We start from the raw sequence: 19,316 nt of genomic DNA on the forward strand, positions 1-19,316 counted from the left end.
CAGCTAAAGAATAGGATTTAATCAGCACGCTTGTATGCCAACAGTCCGATCATGCCACTCTACGGCAGATTTATGGTGGAAGTAATCATGTCCGCTCTCCATGTTCCACTGCTCCTGACAGCATTTTGCAACTCTTGGTAATGACTGATTCAATATAAGTGGTTGCTCACAAGCACGCACTTCAAAGCAGAAGTCAGTGTTTTCTTGCTTGTGTTGTTGGTTTTCACCATATAGATCACTATTGTCAACAGAGTTCTAAAGCCTCTCTGCTTTGCTTCACCAAAACTAAGCATTTGGTGCTTTCTTTGTGTTTGCATGTCATGATTGGATGTCTTGGCTCAGTTCTGCTGAGTATTGTTTAACGCTTGGTAAGCTGTGAGGGTGCTGATGCTCATGGCTGTCTTTCTCTGGAAACTTTGAGCTTTGCTGTTGTGCCTCTTTTGAAAACAGTAGATACAGTTCATTACAGCCATTCATTTGTTGGGAGGTTTTTATTGCTTCATCGCAGATCTGGGTGTCGGTTATTTCATGGTACCTTTGGCAAAACACATTGAGGTACGATATGTTATTGGTTACAACGACAGTAAATCTTGACTAATCATGTCAGCACTTGGTTAGTTTCCAGCTGTTGAGGTTTCCCCTCATGTTGTTGGCGTTATCCTGGTGAGTTTCTTCTTGGCTCAGCTTGGTAACCTGAGGTTACAAGGAGAGGGTAATAATTCTAGATTCTCTTTAAATCCTTTGACATGTTCCTTCTTTAACTGGCTGCAAGTGAAACACAGCATGGTTTTTGGGTCATCACATTCAGATTCATATTCTCCACACTTCATATTCTGCTCAGCATCAGATAAACCTAATTAATTCAGAAGAGCTGAGTTGTGTGACAGCATGCCTTGCTGTTCATATGTCATAAATTAGGCCCAAACAGCTGAACTCTTGTTTACGTCTTTGGATTAGCTGCTGGACAAGGATCACACTCACTGAACTTATGGCCATCTGCTGTTTATCAGTGCTGCCTTTCATTGAAGAGATTTTTTTTTGATCTATTAATTTGAGTATTTTGATAAATTATAGTGTGTCCGCTGCATATAGTACAGGAAAGGCACTGGCATGACCATTGGTAGAATTTAGGGTGTGCTCAAGGTGACAGGTGGAAAGGAGGAACTGAGGAACTGGGGATCAAACCTCCAAGTCTGTGGTTGATGGATAACCTGCTCTATTTTCTTCAAAGTGGACATACAGGTTTTGCATCCTCACAAAAGGCTGAGTGTTTTTCCCAAAAACGCGGTGACCTGTATTGACAACATAGAGGGTATGCTTTGCACAAGAAGAGCCATGGTTGAGACTTAGGAAGAATACAAGGAAGCTCAAAATCCATTGCACAGCTCTGTGGCAGCACCAGTTATCTCTGGTGTTGTGTTCTGCTGGAGCAGTGGCATTGGGACGAAAAGATAGTAGACAAACTATTGAAGGAGGGTAGTTCTGTCCTGGGATGCTCTTTTTGTTTCCCTAGAGTATGTGGGAGTGGAAGAGTGATGACCAAATCTATTATGTGCAACACCTTCCACCCACTGTGTGCACCATAACTGCTGTTGACAGCCCCTTCGCTGCCAGGATGCTCAACCTACAGTATATAAAGCACCTCCTCCGCTGTTGTGAGGCTCTACACCCACCACTCCCTTCAGTCGACCATAATGACACCTGAACTATAAGACAAACATAACATCCAGGTGTTTTTAACTGCATCTAACTTTTTTAAAGTTCATCAAGGATTGATTGCCTGTGAATTCACATTGTATATCTTTCTGTCAAAAGGTTTTTATATTAGAGAAGGGAACATCTGAGTCACACGGTGCAGCCTGGGTGAAGCTGAGGTAGGGTGAGCAAGGGAAGTATGCAACAGCATTTTTCATGAAAACGCACACTGTAGGAGTAAGATTATGTATATATATATATATATATAAAATCTGCCTGAATGTCAAATATATGAAAAAGATCACAGAGAATACATTTGATTTAGAAATTAGGTAATAGAATTAGAATACAATTTGAATTTAGATCTTTTACCCCACTGCACCCAGGTGCTAAACTCATCTCTCTCCTTCATTAGAACGAAAGACATTAGGATGGAGCCAACTGCTGATGGAACCACCTAAGGCCAGCGAGGTGTAATTAACTTAGAGCATTGCCCCCACACCCCACCCCCCTTCCCACAGGCCCAGTCCGAAAAGGTGGTGTCTCCCTACATTACAAACCATGCATATTGTTATAACAGCCTGAAGTGCGGCCTCCCAAAAAGTTTTAATATTCTGATGCCTCTCTAAAGCCTCTAGCCACCCAGATGTTACACAGCATTGACTTCAGAAACAAATCATAGCTTCTATCTACTAATAAGAAAAATAAATTCTATGGAATGGTTGGGTGAATATTACATACATTTATTATTTGATAACTACGATGACTGTTGTTCCGAGATCATAATCCAATAACCTGAAATAGAACTAACAAGCTCTAGCTTGTGCTCAACATTAATTCAATAAAGGAATGTTTAATTATATTTCCTTGACTTTGACTGTATATTTATTCCACCGAACAGTGCTGTACATTAACACTATAATATCTAGCCTAGTTATTCTTCTCCAGAGACGAGGAGAATCCAGCTCTCGCCAAGAAAAGAAGTCCTGTTGTACCAGTTATAATAAAATACTGATAAAATTATATCAGACAGACAGATTGGGCCTGATGGTGGTGTTGTGACAGTGAACTGCAGTGGCTTTATCAGTGTTCTCTGTGCTCATCAGTGTTTTTTCCTTGAAGTAAAAGTTGATCATATACATACTCATTTGAACTGTGACATAGAGGTATTGGCACTGATACGATAGGTATGCTCGCTCTATTTCTTTAAGTGGGTGAGAAAGACCTTTGACTATTATTATTAAAAGCTGGTGCAGGGTTAAGTGCTTGTGAAAATTCTCTGCTAATGCCTTCCCATCCTATTGAGCTCTGTGCTGGCAATATTTTACAAAGTAAATGAGAAAAGATTATTACAGAGCTAGAAATAGAACTTGATGGCCAAATAATTTGTGTAATTATGGAAAGTCACGCTATTGCCCTGCAGTAGAGCCAACACAGCTGTGGTTCCAAGGAGGACGTTAGACATAAATCTCGTAAGGGTTTTTTTTTTTTTTTCTCATTTACGTCATTGACATCTGAGGGAGGGAGAGAGAGAGAGAGAGAGAGAGATGTTCACCAACTCAATGGTCAGAGCAAAGACTGAATTTCATTTTAAAACAATTACAGTCGTGTCTCTAAAAGCCGTGTGTGGGTGTTCCTTTGATACTGACAACATGGAAAAATTACAGCCACACTCGCAGACTCATTTTAATGCACATTTTAATACAGATCTACAATGATGCCAAGCTGGAGATGGACACTAAACTGGACTGGATAATTTATAGATCGTTCAGTCCTGTGGGAACAGTCTCTCTGTGTGTTGCCTTATTACAGGTACAATGAGGAGTACATCCAGCTCTACAGGCTAAAGTGTTTAGACACTTCCAGTTACATGTAGAATACCATAAATCGGGACGTGTGTAAATACGGCTAAAGAGCAGATTGCATGGCATCTCATTTGCCGCTTTGTTGGTTGTTTAAACAGCCAACACGCACGGTTCTAGGTCTTGTGGCTGCATTTCATGTCATCTTTTCTCATCTAAATCATTTACAGCGACTTGGATTTCAGTTTTCAGGAACAACAAAGGTTTCATTTTGCGTCAGTATTTTACGCCTTTTTCTAAAAAGCACAAATAGATGTCTTAGATGTGTTTAGAGTGGCAGTCAGCCTAATAGTTGCATTATATGGTGGCACATTTTCAACTTATCGTCTCATGAGTGTATTTGAGAGGTCACCATCACATGGGGATAGATCTCACTGCGATTCTCTGACGAGCCATTGTTTTCTAACTCGTCTATGGACTCGCTGACAGTAATAACACGGTCTATTTGAAGTTGTAGTTACACAATGACAGTTAGAGAGATTTATGGGAGAGAGTGCTCCTCTTTAAGGCTTCCTGCCCCATTTTCTCCCTGTTTGCAATAAATTGCCATCCCTGCAGGAGGGCCTGTTGGCACATCACATGTCCTTTTTGGAAATGTGTTTATCTGTCTATGGGTGTGTGTGTGTGTGTGTGTGTGTATGTATGTGTGTGTGTGTGTGTGTGTGTGTGCATCATTGCGAAGGAACAGACAGAATGCATTTATGTGTGCACATGAGGTTCTCATTAAGTCTCATCATGTTTTTTGGATGAAAGCATTATCTCACAGAGCAGATGAGAGAAAAATAACAATAATGCCATTTGCTTTCCCTGCCATGCATGAGGCAATTTCAACCCACAAATATTTTCTTTATACAAACCTGAGACTTTAAATTTAGTGATCATTAACTGTTGCCTCTTAACCAGGAATGAAAATGAGTTTGAGCCGATCCTAAGCTTTTAATCCCACTCAGATGTGCAGTCATGAATGAATGAATGAAGATGAAAAAAGTGACTGTTTTGCCATATCGGGGGATTTACAGTGTATCCATGGATGAATGTTGTTGCTGTGTCCATTTGTTACTGCATAAAGCATAAAGTATTTGGCTTACACAAGCATTCTGTGCGTTCGGTTGAGATACCTGTGTTAGAGTTGTTTTAGCTCAGGGGATTTTATTTGAATGCCCCTTTTTACTGTGAAGAATCAGGAGAGCCTGAATAGTTATTTGTCAACAATATAACAGTTACTTTTAACAACCTTGTTTAGATACAGAGCACACAGCATCTCTGAGCGTAATGCTCATTCACGCCGGCTTCCCTCTCACCATCTCCAGACAAATTAATTTCTGGGAGTTGCCTTCAGCTGCGGGTCTGGGCATTGCACAGCTGTTGCAACCAACTGCAGCACTTTAAAACTCTCTCAACACTATGAATCATTCAGTTTGGCAAAATATCCAGGACCGCTGGATCTACTATAACTGATGAAGCGCTTAATCATCCCTTACCCTCATTAATGAAGCACAGAGCAAAATGCAGTATTCTTAAATCAAATTAAAGAAAAAACTACATTTCTGTCACTGCAGGCAAAATCTAAACTAATGATCATATCATTGTTCTTCTCTCCCCTGCCCAACTTCTGGCTTGTCATGCACTTCTAATATGGACATCCACGCAGGCTCAGGTCAGTGCTGTTCATTCTGTACATATACTCTGCTTTAGCTAATGAAGAGAAATTGCATGCCAGATCTGTGCTAATCACATACTCCTGTGACCCCTTTGGTCTTTTGGTCGAGAGGAAGAACAATAGTTTGATTAGAGAGAGTGCAACATGGATGGAAATAATTTATGTGAAGTGCATTTGGATAATATTCCGTCTCCTTTGTAACTGTAGGGACTCCGACTGAAATTTTCTAGAGAACACTAGGATGTCATTATATGTGAATAGTTGGTAAAGCTTTTGAGAGTGTGCTCAAAGAAATTGAGTCGGGTAATATCGTTTTTGTGTTTCTTATCAAAAAAAAAAAGAAAATGAAAAAGATTTCAGAAGTTTCTATAAGAGAACAAAGTAGCGGAGGTTAGTGACTGCCCGCATAACATTTAACCAATGAGAGGATCTGGTCTATAGCAACAGATTCTAACTGATGACCTATTCCTTTACTTTCTTTCTCCTCTGCGATGAGCGCTCGTAAATCTGTGTGACCCAAGATGCACACAGGAGCGAGTCCTGTATTTTTTCTGTTCCGTCTTTGTGTTGCAGTGCACCAGCTTGAACCTGCCAGCAAATTATTTAATAACTCTCTGACAACTTATGTGTTATGGTACTGTAACCTATTTGGTAAGTGCTATGGTCACATGATTTCTCACCTAACAAATGGTGTTAAGTACTCAATAAATAGTGTGTATATTGTGGAAAGTGACTCGAAAGTCGTTTGTCTGGTGATAAAAATTAGCTGTTAAGTTGGAGCTGGGTTCCTACTGTAGCATTGGAGAAAGTGGGAAACAGAGCAGTTGCCAGTTTACCCAGCAGGGGCATCTGCGGGGACAGATGGGAGATGATGAGGGTGTGTAATAGGCATCTGTGTGGCCCGTAGGGGAGGGAATACTCGACACTTCTTCCCTCTCTCTCGTCTGTGTGCACGCACACACACACACACACACACACACACACACACACACACACACACACGCACACTTACAGACACCCATTACAGCTTGTCATAGCTTTTTCCACAAATTGTCCTCTAGAGTATACCTTTTACTGTGGCAGACTGTTACATGGATTGAGAGTAAACATGTGTTTACAGGAGCATTGCACTGGCTGTTCCCTTGGTTATACAGACATGCCAGACTCGCTGGTTGAGTGGGGAGAGGTGAATCAGCTCGATATCCAGCCAATTACATCCTCAGCTGAAGGGCCTTTTGCCATGGTCATTGTTGTTTTAAACACCCCATGCTGTTCTCTCCATATCATGCAAAGGTTTTATTTCAGTGTGGATAAAATACCTCTTTGTCTTCTCCTGCTGCAGTAGCATGTTAAGTGGCCATCAGTTAGTTCAGAGCCACTCTGTAGTGAAAAGTGCACTGTTAACAATCTATTCCGATGCTTTCAGTTACTTGTTAGCCTGACATACTCTGAATGTAGAAAATATAAGGGACATCATCCTGATATTATTATCTCCAGCATGTCTGGCAACATTTCTTCTCTTATTGGAAGTAGGAGGCTTGCTACACATAGACGTCAGAACCTCCCAAAGAAGCATTATGCATGTCCATAAACCAGCACAAGTCATTAATTTTAATGTGATAAAAAGAAACTAGCACACATTGTCTTCTTAAGCGAGAGTATTGTCATGTAAAACTGCATGAAGACATGTATAACTTCAAGATTAATGGTAAGAATTTATACTTGAGAATTTAATTTAAGAATTTAAGTATTCTTTTTTTTTTTATTCTTCCCATGAGGAATAGAGTTTCTAACCTTGAGACACCTCATTAGTGTAATATGAAAGGAGAAATTGTCCCTAATATGATCTACATTTTCTACGTGTGTACACCAACTATTCTTATCTGTACGTGTAATATGAGTGTGAGAGTGTGTATGTGTGGGGGATTGGGAGGGGGGCTTGCGTGTGAGCTGATTTTCTATACATGTTCATTCACACATAATCCCTCATTTGTGTCCCTTTCCCTCTATGTATGTGTGTCTCTGTTCATGTGTGTGTGTTTGCACATGCACGTGTCCAGGTGTACGAGGCCGTGCCGTGCCACAGTGAATGCAGCCAGTTCCACTGGAGGACGGAGCCCTGGTCCATTTGCACCATCAACACTGTGGATGACCTGCCAGCCTGCGGGGAGGGAGTCCAAAGCCGCAAGATCAGGTCAGTGAGCCGGTTCGGCTTGGCAGACTGCTGGTCTGGCACTGCAACGCACACTGGGAGAGGTAGACTGGCAATGGTCCTGTAGCTGGCAATCACACTGGTCCCAACATTTGCAATGCCAGGTGACAACAAACAGTGGAAACAAACTACTGCATCGTAATGAGTGTTGTTAGAATTGTTTTGCAGTGTCTTTTTAGTGGTTTAGTAACAGCCACAGAGGACAGCAATCAAGAGTTGACCTTTTCTGCAGGCAGCAGCTTCAAGTGCTGGTATCTGATTACGCACAATAGGAAACAGGAAATGCTAAATTGGGAAACTGTGTCACTGTATCAAAAGCAGCAGATTTGGGCTTGTTTAGTATAGTGTATGTCTAACCTTAACTGCGACCACAGATCAAAAATTGATTGTCATCCTCCCTTTTTGCTGAAAATATGAGTAATTTGAAGCCACTTAAACCAATTCTGTAATTTTTCATGTGAAAACAGTGCAGTAAATTGACTTTTTGAGCCCATGTTTCAGTTTTATACAGTTAAATATATAAAAAACAAAACAAATTGTGGAGTGCCTGTAAATATATAATCTATATAAATAAAATAAACAAGCTGAAACTCTCAACTGAGAAGAGGAAAGGTGTAATCTACTCTGAGTCCGAAACTTGAAAATAGGTTTTGAGACTCCAAAAAGGACTCAGTTAGCAGTGCCCCGGAGACTAGTTATACAGCTGCATCTGCTGTTCTGCTAGGTGTGTGAAGAAGGGAACGAGTGGGGAAGCCAGCAGTGTGGACGACAGTCTGTGTGATCAGGAGGAAATGCCACCCAGAGCCCAGGTCTGCTTTCTGGCCTGCCCGAACGACTGTGTTGTGGCTCCCTGGGGACCTTGGAGCAACTGCTCCCTGGTAAGAAGCAATAACTGAGTGACTGTGTTCTTGGTTAGTTGACAGATTGCTGAGTAGCAAGCTGATTGGTTAATTGATATTATTTGAAGCATGTTGAAAATCCATAGCAAATAACTGAAATTTTGAAGTACTTGCCAATGGCAAGATAAGCCATCAGTAATGACATACATTGATGTACATGTTGTACAATTATTATTCTTTCGTTAATTTAGAAAAATGTATTTTTAGATAATTTACTGTGAATAATATATCAAACCTTTGCTACTCACGCCCTCACAAATGCAGTTTTAAATCATTTATGACTCACATTTTTTGTAATGATTTTAGACCCTTCTTAGGCTTGGAGCCCGCCTCCCTCCATCATTTACATGATGGAAGAACAAGATTTGTGAATTAAAACCATTAACAGCTGCAGTACTGTTAAAATAATCAACAATACTTCCCCAACATAGAGCAGTGTGGATGGATTCAGACAACATGTTGAGATTCGCTTTTAAAAGCGTAATGTTTCATCTGGCTTCTTCCGAGTATTAAGGTTAAAAAACTGTAAGTACACATCAGGGAGGTGTTGGTCTTAATTAGTGAGTGTGCTCCACCCAGCTGTTCCAGTCTGCTGTCTGAATTTGCATGATTTGAAATTACATTTTCCACTGCAATGGTGAGTATTCCAAATGAAATTGAGTTTATGATTGTACTTTGATTCTCCAGTGAAGGTTAGCCCTCAGGCTAGAACTATGTAGAATACGCTCCCCAGTGGTCATAGCCACAGGCTACGGGTCACAGGGCCATGTTGGCATAGTATAGGTTTCCTGTCAAACATAACAGTTCAATGGACTGGAACATTGGAGTCGGAGAAAGTACAGTTTCGGGCAAAGAGACAGAGATGACTTAATTAGTCTGAGTTGTCTCCACAGACATTTTGTTTCATTCAATCATTCAATATGCAAGCTTCGGCAGCACTATTAACATCAGTAAAAATCAGCCATTTAATGCATTGGGCCATATAACAGTGTTTAAAACTTTTAACTTGAAAGCCAATTAAATTGTAACAGCCATATAAAATGGTTACAGATGATTTGTTTCTACAGTTAAATTGCCACTGAAACACATATGGTACAGTGGAGAACATATTTATATTCAAGAACATATCTGTTCATAATCTGTTTCCTCAAGCACATCTTGAAATGGTTATGATGAGAATCAACAGCCATTTTTCTTGGAACAGAGGGCACAGCTCCCTGTGGGTGAAGGGTAAACTGTCCCTTCTGTTCAAAGTGAAGGAAATAATTTTTTTTCTGTCTTTATTGAAGAAGGAAATGGAGCAAGTCTAACGAGCACACCGGTGGGTCCACCAATATATCCAATTTATCTAAAAGGGGACTCAATTATTGTTGCTCAGATTCTGCGTTTGTGTTGCTCACTTCATTTTGTTCATCCGCCACACTGTGTTACAAATTTTTTTAATGTGACTTATTAGTATTCGGCAGTTTTTAAGCCACTCTGCAGACAACTGGCTGCGATGGTTACAACTTTCGATAAAAAAAAAACCACACTGGCAAAGAATCTCCAAACTGCGTGCTATTGTGTGATACACACTGAGCAAAGCTGTGAAGAAAGTGTGTGTAACAGAACTGTACTGCGCTTTCACGCTCAGTGTTTTAGCACCTACTGGAACTTGGTAACTCAGCTTGCAAATTACAAATGAACAGATTTAATTAATTGATTTTGTGAACTCAGTGTGTTTTATTGGTCTAGTTATCAGTTAAGATGGTGTGAAAATCTTTCTGAACTACGCGCTCAACAGCCCAAAGGCACAATTGAGCCTGCAGATTACAGGACTCTATGCTGTATGTAGCACACAAATACGTGTGTGTGTGACTGTAAGACTGTTGTGAAAACATTAAAAGTATAAAACCGGCTGCAGCAGATTCATGAGGCTCACACAGAGGTCCCTCATTAGGAGGTGACAGTGACTGAGGTACACGCCCAGATGTATCAGGAGCAGAGGAGCAAACACAGCTCAGTACAAAGACCTTCATCTTTTTTCTTCTGTGACTAAGCTGACAGTTCCTCCACTTTCACACATTCCTTGCTTCTCTACTCATGATTTCCATTTGCCTGTAGTGGAACTTGAGCAATGTGCAAATTCTCATAATGCCACCTCTGTCTCTTGGTAGATATTCTGTAAATGTTACAGTTCTAATAATTGCTCTCCTAATTATTATCACTTTCGTCTTCATCTGCCTTTGGCTGCGCCATGTAATAGTCAGTAGTACAGTAAATTAAGGTTTCTCCCAGGCTACCTACTTTGCAGGATTATTCAGACATTCAGCCTTAACCTAGAGCTTTTATAGCACACGCTCAGCAGCACTTAACATATATGTGTCAAATAATGTTGAGTACCATTCAAACAAATGACCTAGATCTTTCCAAGGCCTCAGAGATGATGCTTGTACAGGTTTGTGTCAGTAAATTTGCATTACCTCAACCTACTGATACCAAAGTGTTAATACATTGGCCAAAAAAATAGAATCAGACAGAAACCATTGTAGTTTCACATCAAAAATGTTAACAGTAGCCTCTGTACATAATTTAGAAATACTGTCATAGTTATCAGGTGTTAGACACGATACTACTTATTTCCTCATATCTAAGAGATACTATCACATCACTATAAGAGAATATATTATAGTTATAAGATCATTTTCATGTGACAGAAATGGGTTATTATAGCTAATTTAATCTAATCAATGCAATAGTTTTAATTGCACAACGTTTGAAACTAGAGGCCAGAGATTTTTTTTTTTTTATTTTATTTTGTAAACTAAGGAGGGTTAGGCTGATGAGAGTTGGTTTGGGATAGAGGCATAATGAGGTAAATGTAAATTCTTTACATTTAATATTCAAATTACACTGGTCACTTGGTACACTGGTCACTCAGCTGCGTCTGTGGCTCCCTGTGACTTCACTAACTAAATCTACAAACTGCAACCCCTTTATTTCTTACATTGAAGTTTTGATATCATTTAATTGTATAAAGAGATAACATTGATTTTAAATTGTTCTCGTACACAATTCTCACTCTCTCTTTGCTACCTCAAAACATTTCCTTCCAATATGATACAATCTCCCCATAGCTTTAAAAATATCTGATCTGTGAAGCAACTACTCTTTTAAGGTATTTTTAGCACGCCCACAGCAGTTTTTCAGTGGCATTTTAAAAATCCTTGCTGACTTTTTCTCAGGTTTTGTAAGTAATCTACCAGATATATTCTCATTAATTTAAAAACTAATGCTCTTGACATCAGTAATTTTGAAGAATTACAGAATGTGATTTAAATGGGATTCAAGGGTGTCATAAAAGTCTTGTTTAAGTTTAAGACTACAGTGCTTTTGTATCATTTGTAATACCTTTTTAAAAACAACATAGGGATTGTGGAAGAGCAGCAGTTGTACTTGATAGTGTTAGTTACATCCTCACAAACATTATATTAGGTAGACACATTGGCCCTCATTTATCAATCTTGCGTGAAAACAGGCATTCATGAAACATTCGTATCGGACCAATCCCAGCGTACGAATGATCTGGTCTTGATAAATGCGGCGGCTGAATTCGATCGTCATTAACATGTAACGCCCTTAAATATTCCTGGTTCGGAGGCCTCGCCCACTAAGGTCAAACGTGGAGAGAAGAGTTACTGGCAAAAAACGAAACTTTTCAGAGATGGAGATCGACATCCTGACATCCGAGGTGGCGCAAAATAAGGATGTGCTTTTTGGCAGTCTGAAGAGTGGGATCAAAGGAGCTCATAAAACCGCTGTGTGGAAGAGGGTGACGGAGATGACTTTGGCTCTGCAGTGCCGCCTCCTGCAGCCGCGCGCCAACACAGCTGTTTTGAAAAATAAAAGAATCGTGTGTGTCCCCCGGTCACCTGCCCACCACGTTTAAAAGTGATAGCTTGGCATCACAAATCACCTGTACATTTATAGAGTGGTAGTTTTTGCGATTGATGAATGCGTAATCATTCATGGATGGTGCCTTCAGACGCACAAGAGTGCAATCAATTGCTCCAACCAAATTTGGAAACCCAGCAATCTGGAGATCCCTGCGGTCTCTGAAAACGCGCTCACGTCTGACACGCGTGTATTGTTCCTCCAAAACGAGTAAATCTGTCATCATTATGATTTGATAAATGTCAAAGCATCTGTTTAAATAGGGGAGTGAGTAAACATCTGACCAACCACAGTGCAACAATGAGTATCTCACCAGATGCTTTTAATTGTTGTTCCAGTTGTGTCATACCATCGGAAAAAACAAAAAACAATTACACAATTTTGCCATGAGTTAATTTGCAAACACACATTTCTGCTTGTATTTATTATTATTTCAAATTTTAATGTGCAATAATTAGATGTCATGTTAGGCTATTTAGCCTATCATATTGTTTTATTGTACAAAAAAGTGGTATCAGTAAAAAACGTGGGCTTTTTTAAAATTCAAATTTTTTTTTATCTTGTTTTAAGAATCCGTTTTGATCTGTTCTAAATATGTGACTGTTTATGCTGATGACAGCTGAGGTTTGTTTAATAATTATTTTCAGACTCAGCCAGATTTTGCTGTGCTGCACCGCAAATCCAGATTTGCGTACACGAGCTCAGACCTGACGTGAGATCTGATCGTAGCGTCCGCTCACGTCCAAATTGATAAATGCCGAAGCTTGCGTGGAAACGGTCGTACGCACGGTTTTCTGCCGTACGTTCGTTTGATAAATGAGGGCCATTGTGTTGGAAGCAATACACCATGTGGTTTGATAGCAAGTAAAGAGAAGGATACCAACTTGAACCCGCTTCTTTTATTAATTGATTTTTTCAGTGGTTTGTCAGTGACCAAAGAATAGATACCGTTAAGAGAGGCCCTGCTTTTGCACCAGAATCAGCTGCTGCATTTTTCAACTGCTGTCCTCTAAAGTATTAAATTAGCTCATTTATTTCTACATTAGTATGATTAATCGAAATACACACACCCATTCCTCAATTTCTCCTAGATTTGATTCATTTTGAAAGTGATGACTTTCTTATCACTCCCTCATTACATCATCTACTTCATTTATTTACATTGCTTTAGAAGATGCTTTCCTGGAGTTTATCCTTGAGAATTCATACAGAAATCATGCAAGTAGTGTCCTTGTACAGGAAAAGAGAATTGATTACATGAAAAACATGTGTGTTCGAAACTGTCTGCTTTTGTCCTGATGCTGAATGGATCTAATCTCTAACGTCGGTTGTTGCTCTAAAAGGTGGTTTGTTGTTTTGGGTCTGATGATAAAATCGTCAATTGCATTTTCAAAGGCAATAAGTAATAAATTTGTTATATTGTAATCTTACAATACAGAGTGAGTGTTTTATTTATCAATTCAGTCTTTCAGAATTTTTATCAGAAGTAAACAAAACTAATTAAAACGATAAAACTGAGTTTGCAAAATGTCAGAGCCTATTCACATATTAACACAGGATTTTCTGACTTTAGGCTGCTGGTATGAAAACAAAACAATTTAATCATGACGTGTTAGTGGTTAGGTCATAAATGTAAATGCAGGGGACTGCTTTCAATATTTTGCTTAAGGACTCCTGGACTCCAGGTGTCATCCCATCTCCCTTTATTCTTTAACTAAACCTTGACATTTTCGTGCTGTCATTGTTGTACAGCAATGTGACCAAGGGACAGCAAGAAACAGGAGTAGACACATCCTCCGCCTCTCAGCCTCAGAAGACTCTGCCTGTCCAGAGCTGGTCCAGTCGGAGCCCTGCATCCTCAACATCACCTGCTTCACTTACCAGTACAGAGTCTCAGGTAGGACCACCTGTACAGTCAGTCTGAGCTGCAAGCGGATGACGGACTATTGTTTGAATCCAGAGGGAATGTATTTAATTAAATGAATGTGAAGCAAGTCAATTGTGTGGTTTGACCAAGTTTTCCTGGCCTAACCCTCTATAGCATGAATTTTTATTCTGGTTTGTTGCCTCAGGGTAAAATTGCACCATGCGGTTACTGAAACTCCAAGGTTTTCTATAGTACATGTTATAAGTGGAATAAGGAAAACCAGCAATATATTATATGTTATCTGTTTGTGTATTTCTTTGTGCATGTGAAAGGAGGGGTGAGCCTGTGTGTGCAGTTATGAACAAACACACACACACAGACATTACTCTGCTGACTGAACCCTGACCTTTTAAATGTCTCTCAAACCTGATTCGGGGACTCTTCCTGGCTCTCCGAGCTTTCTGTCGGAGGGAATGACCCTAACTCCTCCAAGTTCCTTCCACCCAGAAAAAGTTCTTGCGTCTATTTCCTGTATCTATAGTATAGTAAAGTAAAAACTTTGACTATGATCATAATTTTGCAAATGCAGTCTAACTGCACAATGTTGCCCTGAGGCAACGAACAAAAAAACAGTTTTAGTATATAAATAAAAACAAGACAAAAATCTTTCAAATGTCAAACAAACTTCTTTACATTCTTGCATATATACATACATATATATTTTTTTTTATATAAAGTTATTTCAATTTAAACATGTTAAAAAGTTATATCTATCTTACCAATTGGTGGCACTGTCCCCCCAAGGTTCATGTGCCTCAAGCCATATGTGGCTTTGCTTCCTGAAAGGAATGCTCCACCCCTGGACAAAAGACCACACCCACTCCTAATTTCATTGTGTACAGACATGTCTGGTGATTGTATATGTTTTTCATGTTTTTTTTTTGTTTGTTTTGTTTTGGTCTGTTTTTTTGAAGTAACAGGGTGGTGTGAGGTACAAAAGTTAGTTTGTCACCTGAGGGAAACACCATGTGATAGAGCAGCAAGGTTAAGGAAATTCCCCTAATAAAAAGTGTGAGTGTAGCTGGTTGGGTGTAGTAGGGGTTAATGTACATGTAGACGTGTAGTGTTGCTGGATAGAACAGTGATTCTGCAAGCAATGGCATTCAACACGGTCTGACAATTAGACTAATGTACACATTTATGCATGTTTCTGTTCCTGTGTGTGTGTGTGTGTGTGTGTGTGTGTGTGTGTGTGTGTGTGTGGACTGCAGACTGGAGTACATGCCAGCTGAGTGAAAATGCCATCTGTGGTCATGGTTCACGGCTGCGTCTCCTGGACTGTATCCGCAGCGACGGGAAGATAGTGGCCCTGCAGAAGTGTGAGGAGGTAATCACTGTGTAGAAACATCTTTCGTTTATAATGGGATCCTGCAGATGAACATTTTTATTGTACATTTATAGTCTGAGTCTACAGTTATCATATAAATATTTTTTCCAATATTTTGGAATATTGAGATTTAATAATGTCAAGCTGAGGTTAATGCACATGTGGCACAGCAAAGAATACAGTGCAAAGGCTTTTAATATGGCTGACCTCAGAAGCAAATAATAACAGCAATTTCTGTTTAAAACCTAAAATGGACTGGGTTTATAGTTTATTCTTTTCATCTACTGTTGGTCTAGAAATCTCAACCAATCAAGACAGGAACAAATCGAAAGAGAAGCGATTTGCACCAAATTACAGTGAGATCCCTTACAGGAAGAATGGAATATTACACTTCAAAATTTAATTGTTTGGAGAGCATTTTGAAGTATGAAGTATTGATTGATGCCACAGTTCTCCAGTTCCTCTTCTGTTCCCTTTGGCTCATACATTATTGAAAGCCAAGTTGCCCAATTTAAGTGAAAATGTTGGATGTGATCTCCTCACACCGTCATGTTTCTCTAAGCAGTTTGAGCCAACAGCCAACACACAGCTTTAGTTCCTTCACTCAATCATGCACAGATAAACGGTGGTCTTGGAAGATGCTGCAAGTTATTGTAAATTCAGTAACAGTAGTAGCTGCAATATTTCTCACTGGTGTGTTGCAAACTGGATATCAATCCTGTTCCACAACCTGCAGTTAACATCTGCTATATTCAGAATCATATTACAGTGAGTGAATTGAGCTTTATTTGGATGAAGGCTGTGATGCTATCGCCTCTGTGTTTAGTGTAATGTCCTTAAACAGTTTGTTTGCCACAAATAAAAGTAAAGAAAATTATAGTTCAACAACATTTGAAGGCACGGTTAATGATAAAATTGCTTATCTGCTGCAGCTCCACTGTCCTGAGGTGAACTGCTGCCTATTCAAAATATGGAAATGTGGGAGCTCCCTCTTTCTTTTCAGTGGAAATAGTTTGTTAGCCCTCCTCACAGCAACGCTCTTGTTTTTCTGCAGTCCGGCCTGATCAACAAGTGGAGGCTGTCAGAGAGCTGCGTGGTTGATTGTCCCGTCAGCTGTTTACTCTCTGATTGGTCGCCGTGGGCGGAATGCTCGCACACCTGTGGTAACCAAGGTAAACCTTCTGCGCAAACAAACTTAACTTAAGCCAAAGGGAACACCAACCTGATGAACAGACACACAGTGGACCACATGTGCAGCACCTCATTATTCCATCCGCTCAGACTTTCACCAAGATGTTGAATTGTGCATGAATACATTTAAATGCATTAAAATATTTACGAGCATGTGTAATCCAAAGCCTTATTATACAGGGAAACAGTGAGCTGAGTTTTTTTTTTTTTTTCAATAATGTATATATTAATATTCTCACTTCATTATCATTCTGTATGAAGCTCAGTTTTTTATTAACACAAGCAGCTTTGCTTCATGAGGTTACATTTTAAGAATAGCAGCTTCATTTAAACTAAATTTCACAGAGCTCACATTTACAGACATCATCAATAATTCAGTGTTCCTAAATAAAATATATACTCACCCTCTGCATGTTTTCAAAAATGCAATTAGTAATCACCAACCTGTGGCATGCCCATCATCACTTAGAGAAGGTCCGGGTGTAACCTCATGCAATATACAAAAGTTAATGAAGTTAACCTGAATGCATACATTGTTTCTTTGACCTCCCAAAGCCAAACTCCCAGAGAGAACGCTTGTTATTCTGTTAATTAGAGAGACTCAACAGTATCTTCTTAAGTTCATCAATATTAATTTGTCGTCAGCTGTCTGTTTCTTCACAGTTAACCCCTCGTTCCAATAAGCTCACAGTTACACAGGCTTTCAGCTCGGGATTTAAACTCAAGACTCTCTCTGTGTGTCTCTCTCACAGCTCTGTCACTGTCACTGTGACTCTGTTGCTGCCACTCTCTCAGTTCATTCTCGCACATTGAGAAACACATCTGTCAGGCCTGATGAGGGATTTGCGTCGTATCTGTGTCAGATGAAGCAAGGATCTTGTTTTGTCAGGATGCCAAGGGAGTGTTAATGTTTTTGGTTTGATTTTTGAGATGGCAGAGCTGAACGTCTGCTGTGTCTGCCTGCGGCCCACAGAGCTCAGCGTCTCCCCTGGCGTAACACGCACACACACACAAAATGACTGTCTTAAGTTGATGGCTGATGGCGACCATGCCTTCACTGAGCCTCACGGGAACCCGACACTAAGCTGCTCTGCAACATACCGAAGCCGCTATGTGGCCACTTCTTGTTACTGTTGCCGTTTACCAAACATTTCCTGTCACACATTATTAATGGCTCACTTGAACAAAGCGCTTGTGAAGGAAACTGTTAGATCTAAGCATAAAGTGGCGTGGTGACACAGATGTATTGTGCTGCTGTACTAATTCCTCATTGTCATGAGGGAAATATTTCATGGGCTAAAGAGAAGGTGTATCCTCTTTCTAAATAAAAGATCCTCATTCATTTCAGCCAGCTGTTTTATTAACTGTTATTTTATGGGACCTTATACTTGTGCAGTGATGCCTTTATGTCTCTTACCCTGACACACATGTAGTTAAGTGTATGAATCCCACAGTGTTTTTGTCCTTTATTCACAGTTTTTATTATTTCGCAGTCTCTCCTGTTAGCTCTGCGCAGTGGCTGATTTTCTCACATAAGCAAACAAAAGGACTTCTGAGCTTCAACATCCAGCTTGCCGCTTTCAAATGCACTCGAGTCTCCCCTGGTGCATTGTTGTTCATGACGGCGTGTTTGCCTTGATGTTCTGCAGGTCTGACTGTGCGCACACGGAGAATCCTGCAGGAGGCTCATGAGGAGGGTCGTCCCTGTCCCAACCAGCTCACCCAGACCAAACCATGTCCCATAAGGCCTTGCTATATGTGGCTGCTGAGCGACTGGTCCCTATGCACTGTAGAGGTATGACCGAGTTTCTACCTCCATGTGATGTCGTTGTAATCTTACCAAGGGTGCTCACTTTCACCTTAGCTAAAAAGCACTTGGCTTCTGGTTCCGTAATTGTTTTCAATTTATAATTTTCTCTGCATCACATTTTTCAAATACTATATGTACAGCTTGGATTGACATCACACTGAACTGCCACTTCTCTCAAAGGAGCCCTGTTGAGTTTATGACCACTAGTTGCCCTGTGGAGCAATGTATATATGATCTCTTGTTTTCACATGAGGAAATAAATAAATTTTTTTATAGACCTCAAAGATGGACGCAATGTATTTAGCATATGTGTAAATGTTGATAAAGATGGAGTTTTTTTGTAACAAACAAAAGTAATGTATACAGTTAATATTAATCATTGTGTGTATCCTTGAGGTCTAATAAACCGCATTTCCTTCTCATAAAAGCCGGTATTTTTAAATTAGTATTTTAAATCCAGCATTGTTTACATCCATGTTTACTGGCTTGCAGTCATCTTCATCTGTCATTGTTGGCGCATTGCAGCACATTTTGGCATCTCACTGCCATGTTGATCAGTGGAATAGTGTGACATCGTTGGCAGGACTGTGTCTTGCTTCGCCTGCGCATATGAGCATGAATGTCCAACAAAATGGGCACCCGCTAAACCCTATGGGGGCCTGTTTTTCTACGCCCCCATAGAAAAATAGCTCCATGGCATGTTCAAAAACTCCACAGGGATCCTTTAAACTACATGTTAGATATCATATTGAATCCAATTTGGAGCGTTTTTTAGTAATGGTAATCCCATAAAGGGACGA

At 40.0% G+C, this 19,316-nt stretch overlaps 1 protein-coding gene across 2 annotated transcripts in view; it reads left to right on the forward strand.

Moving 5' to 3' along the window:
- The window catches only part of thsd7ba (thrombospondin, type I, domain containing 7Ba), a 162,728-nt gene that overhangs the window by 131,607 nt on the left and 11,805 nt on the right, over positions 1 to 19,316 (forward strand). For both annotated transcript variants that reach the window (XR_008829110.1, XM_056390251.1), the window contains exons 17-22: positions 7,278 to 7,411; positions 8,154 to 8,307; positions 14,014 to 14,158; positions 15,400 to 15,515; positions 16,570 to 16,687; positions 18,356 to 18,501. Coding sequence is in view for 1 of the 2 variants with exons in the window: in XM_056390251.1 (XP_056246226.1) it covers positions 7,278 to 7,411; positions 8,154 to 8,307; positions 14,014 to 14,158; positions 15,400 to 15,515; positions 16,570 to 16,687; positions 18,356 to 18,501 (813 nt within the window). In the remaining variant the exon portion in view is untranslated. The remainder of the gene's footprint in view (positions 1 to 7,277; positions 7,412 to 8,153; positions 8,308 to 14,013; positions 14,159 to 15,399; positions 15,516 to 16,569; positions 16,688 to 18,355; positions 18,502 to 19,316) is intronic.

Source organism: Seriola aureovittata, chromosome 11 (assembly GCF_021018895.1).
Source record: "Seriola aureovittata isolate HTS-2021-v1 ecotype China chromosome 11, ASM2101889v1, whole genome shotgun sequence".
NCBI classification, from domain to species: domain Eukaryota; kingdom Metazoa; phylum Chordata; class Actinopteri; order Carangiformes; family Carangidae; genus Seriola; species Seriola aureovittata.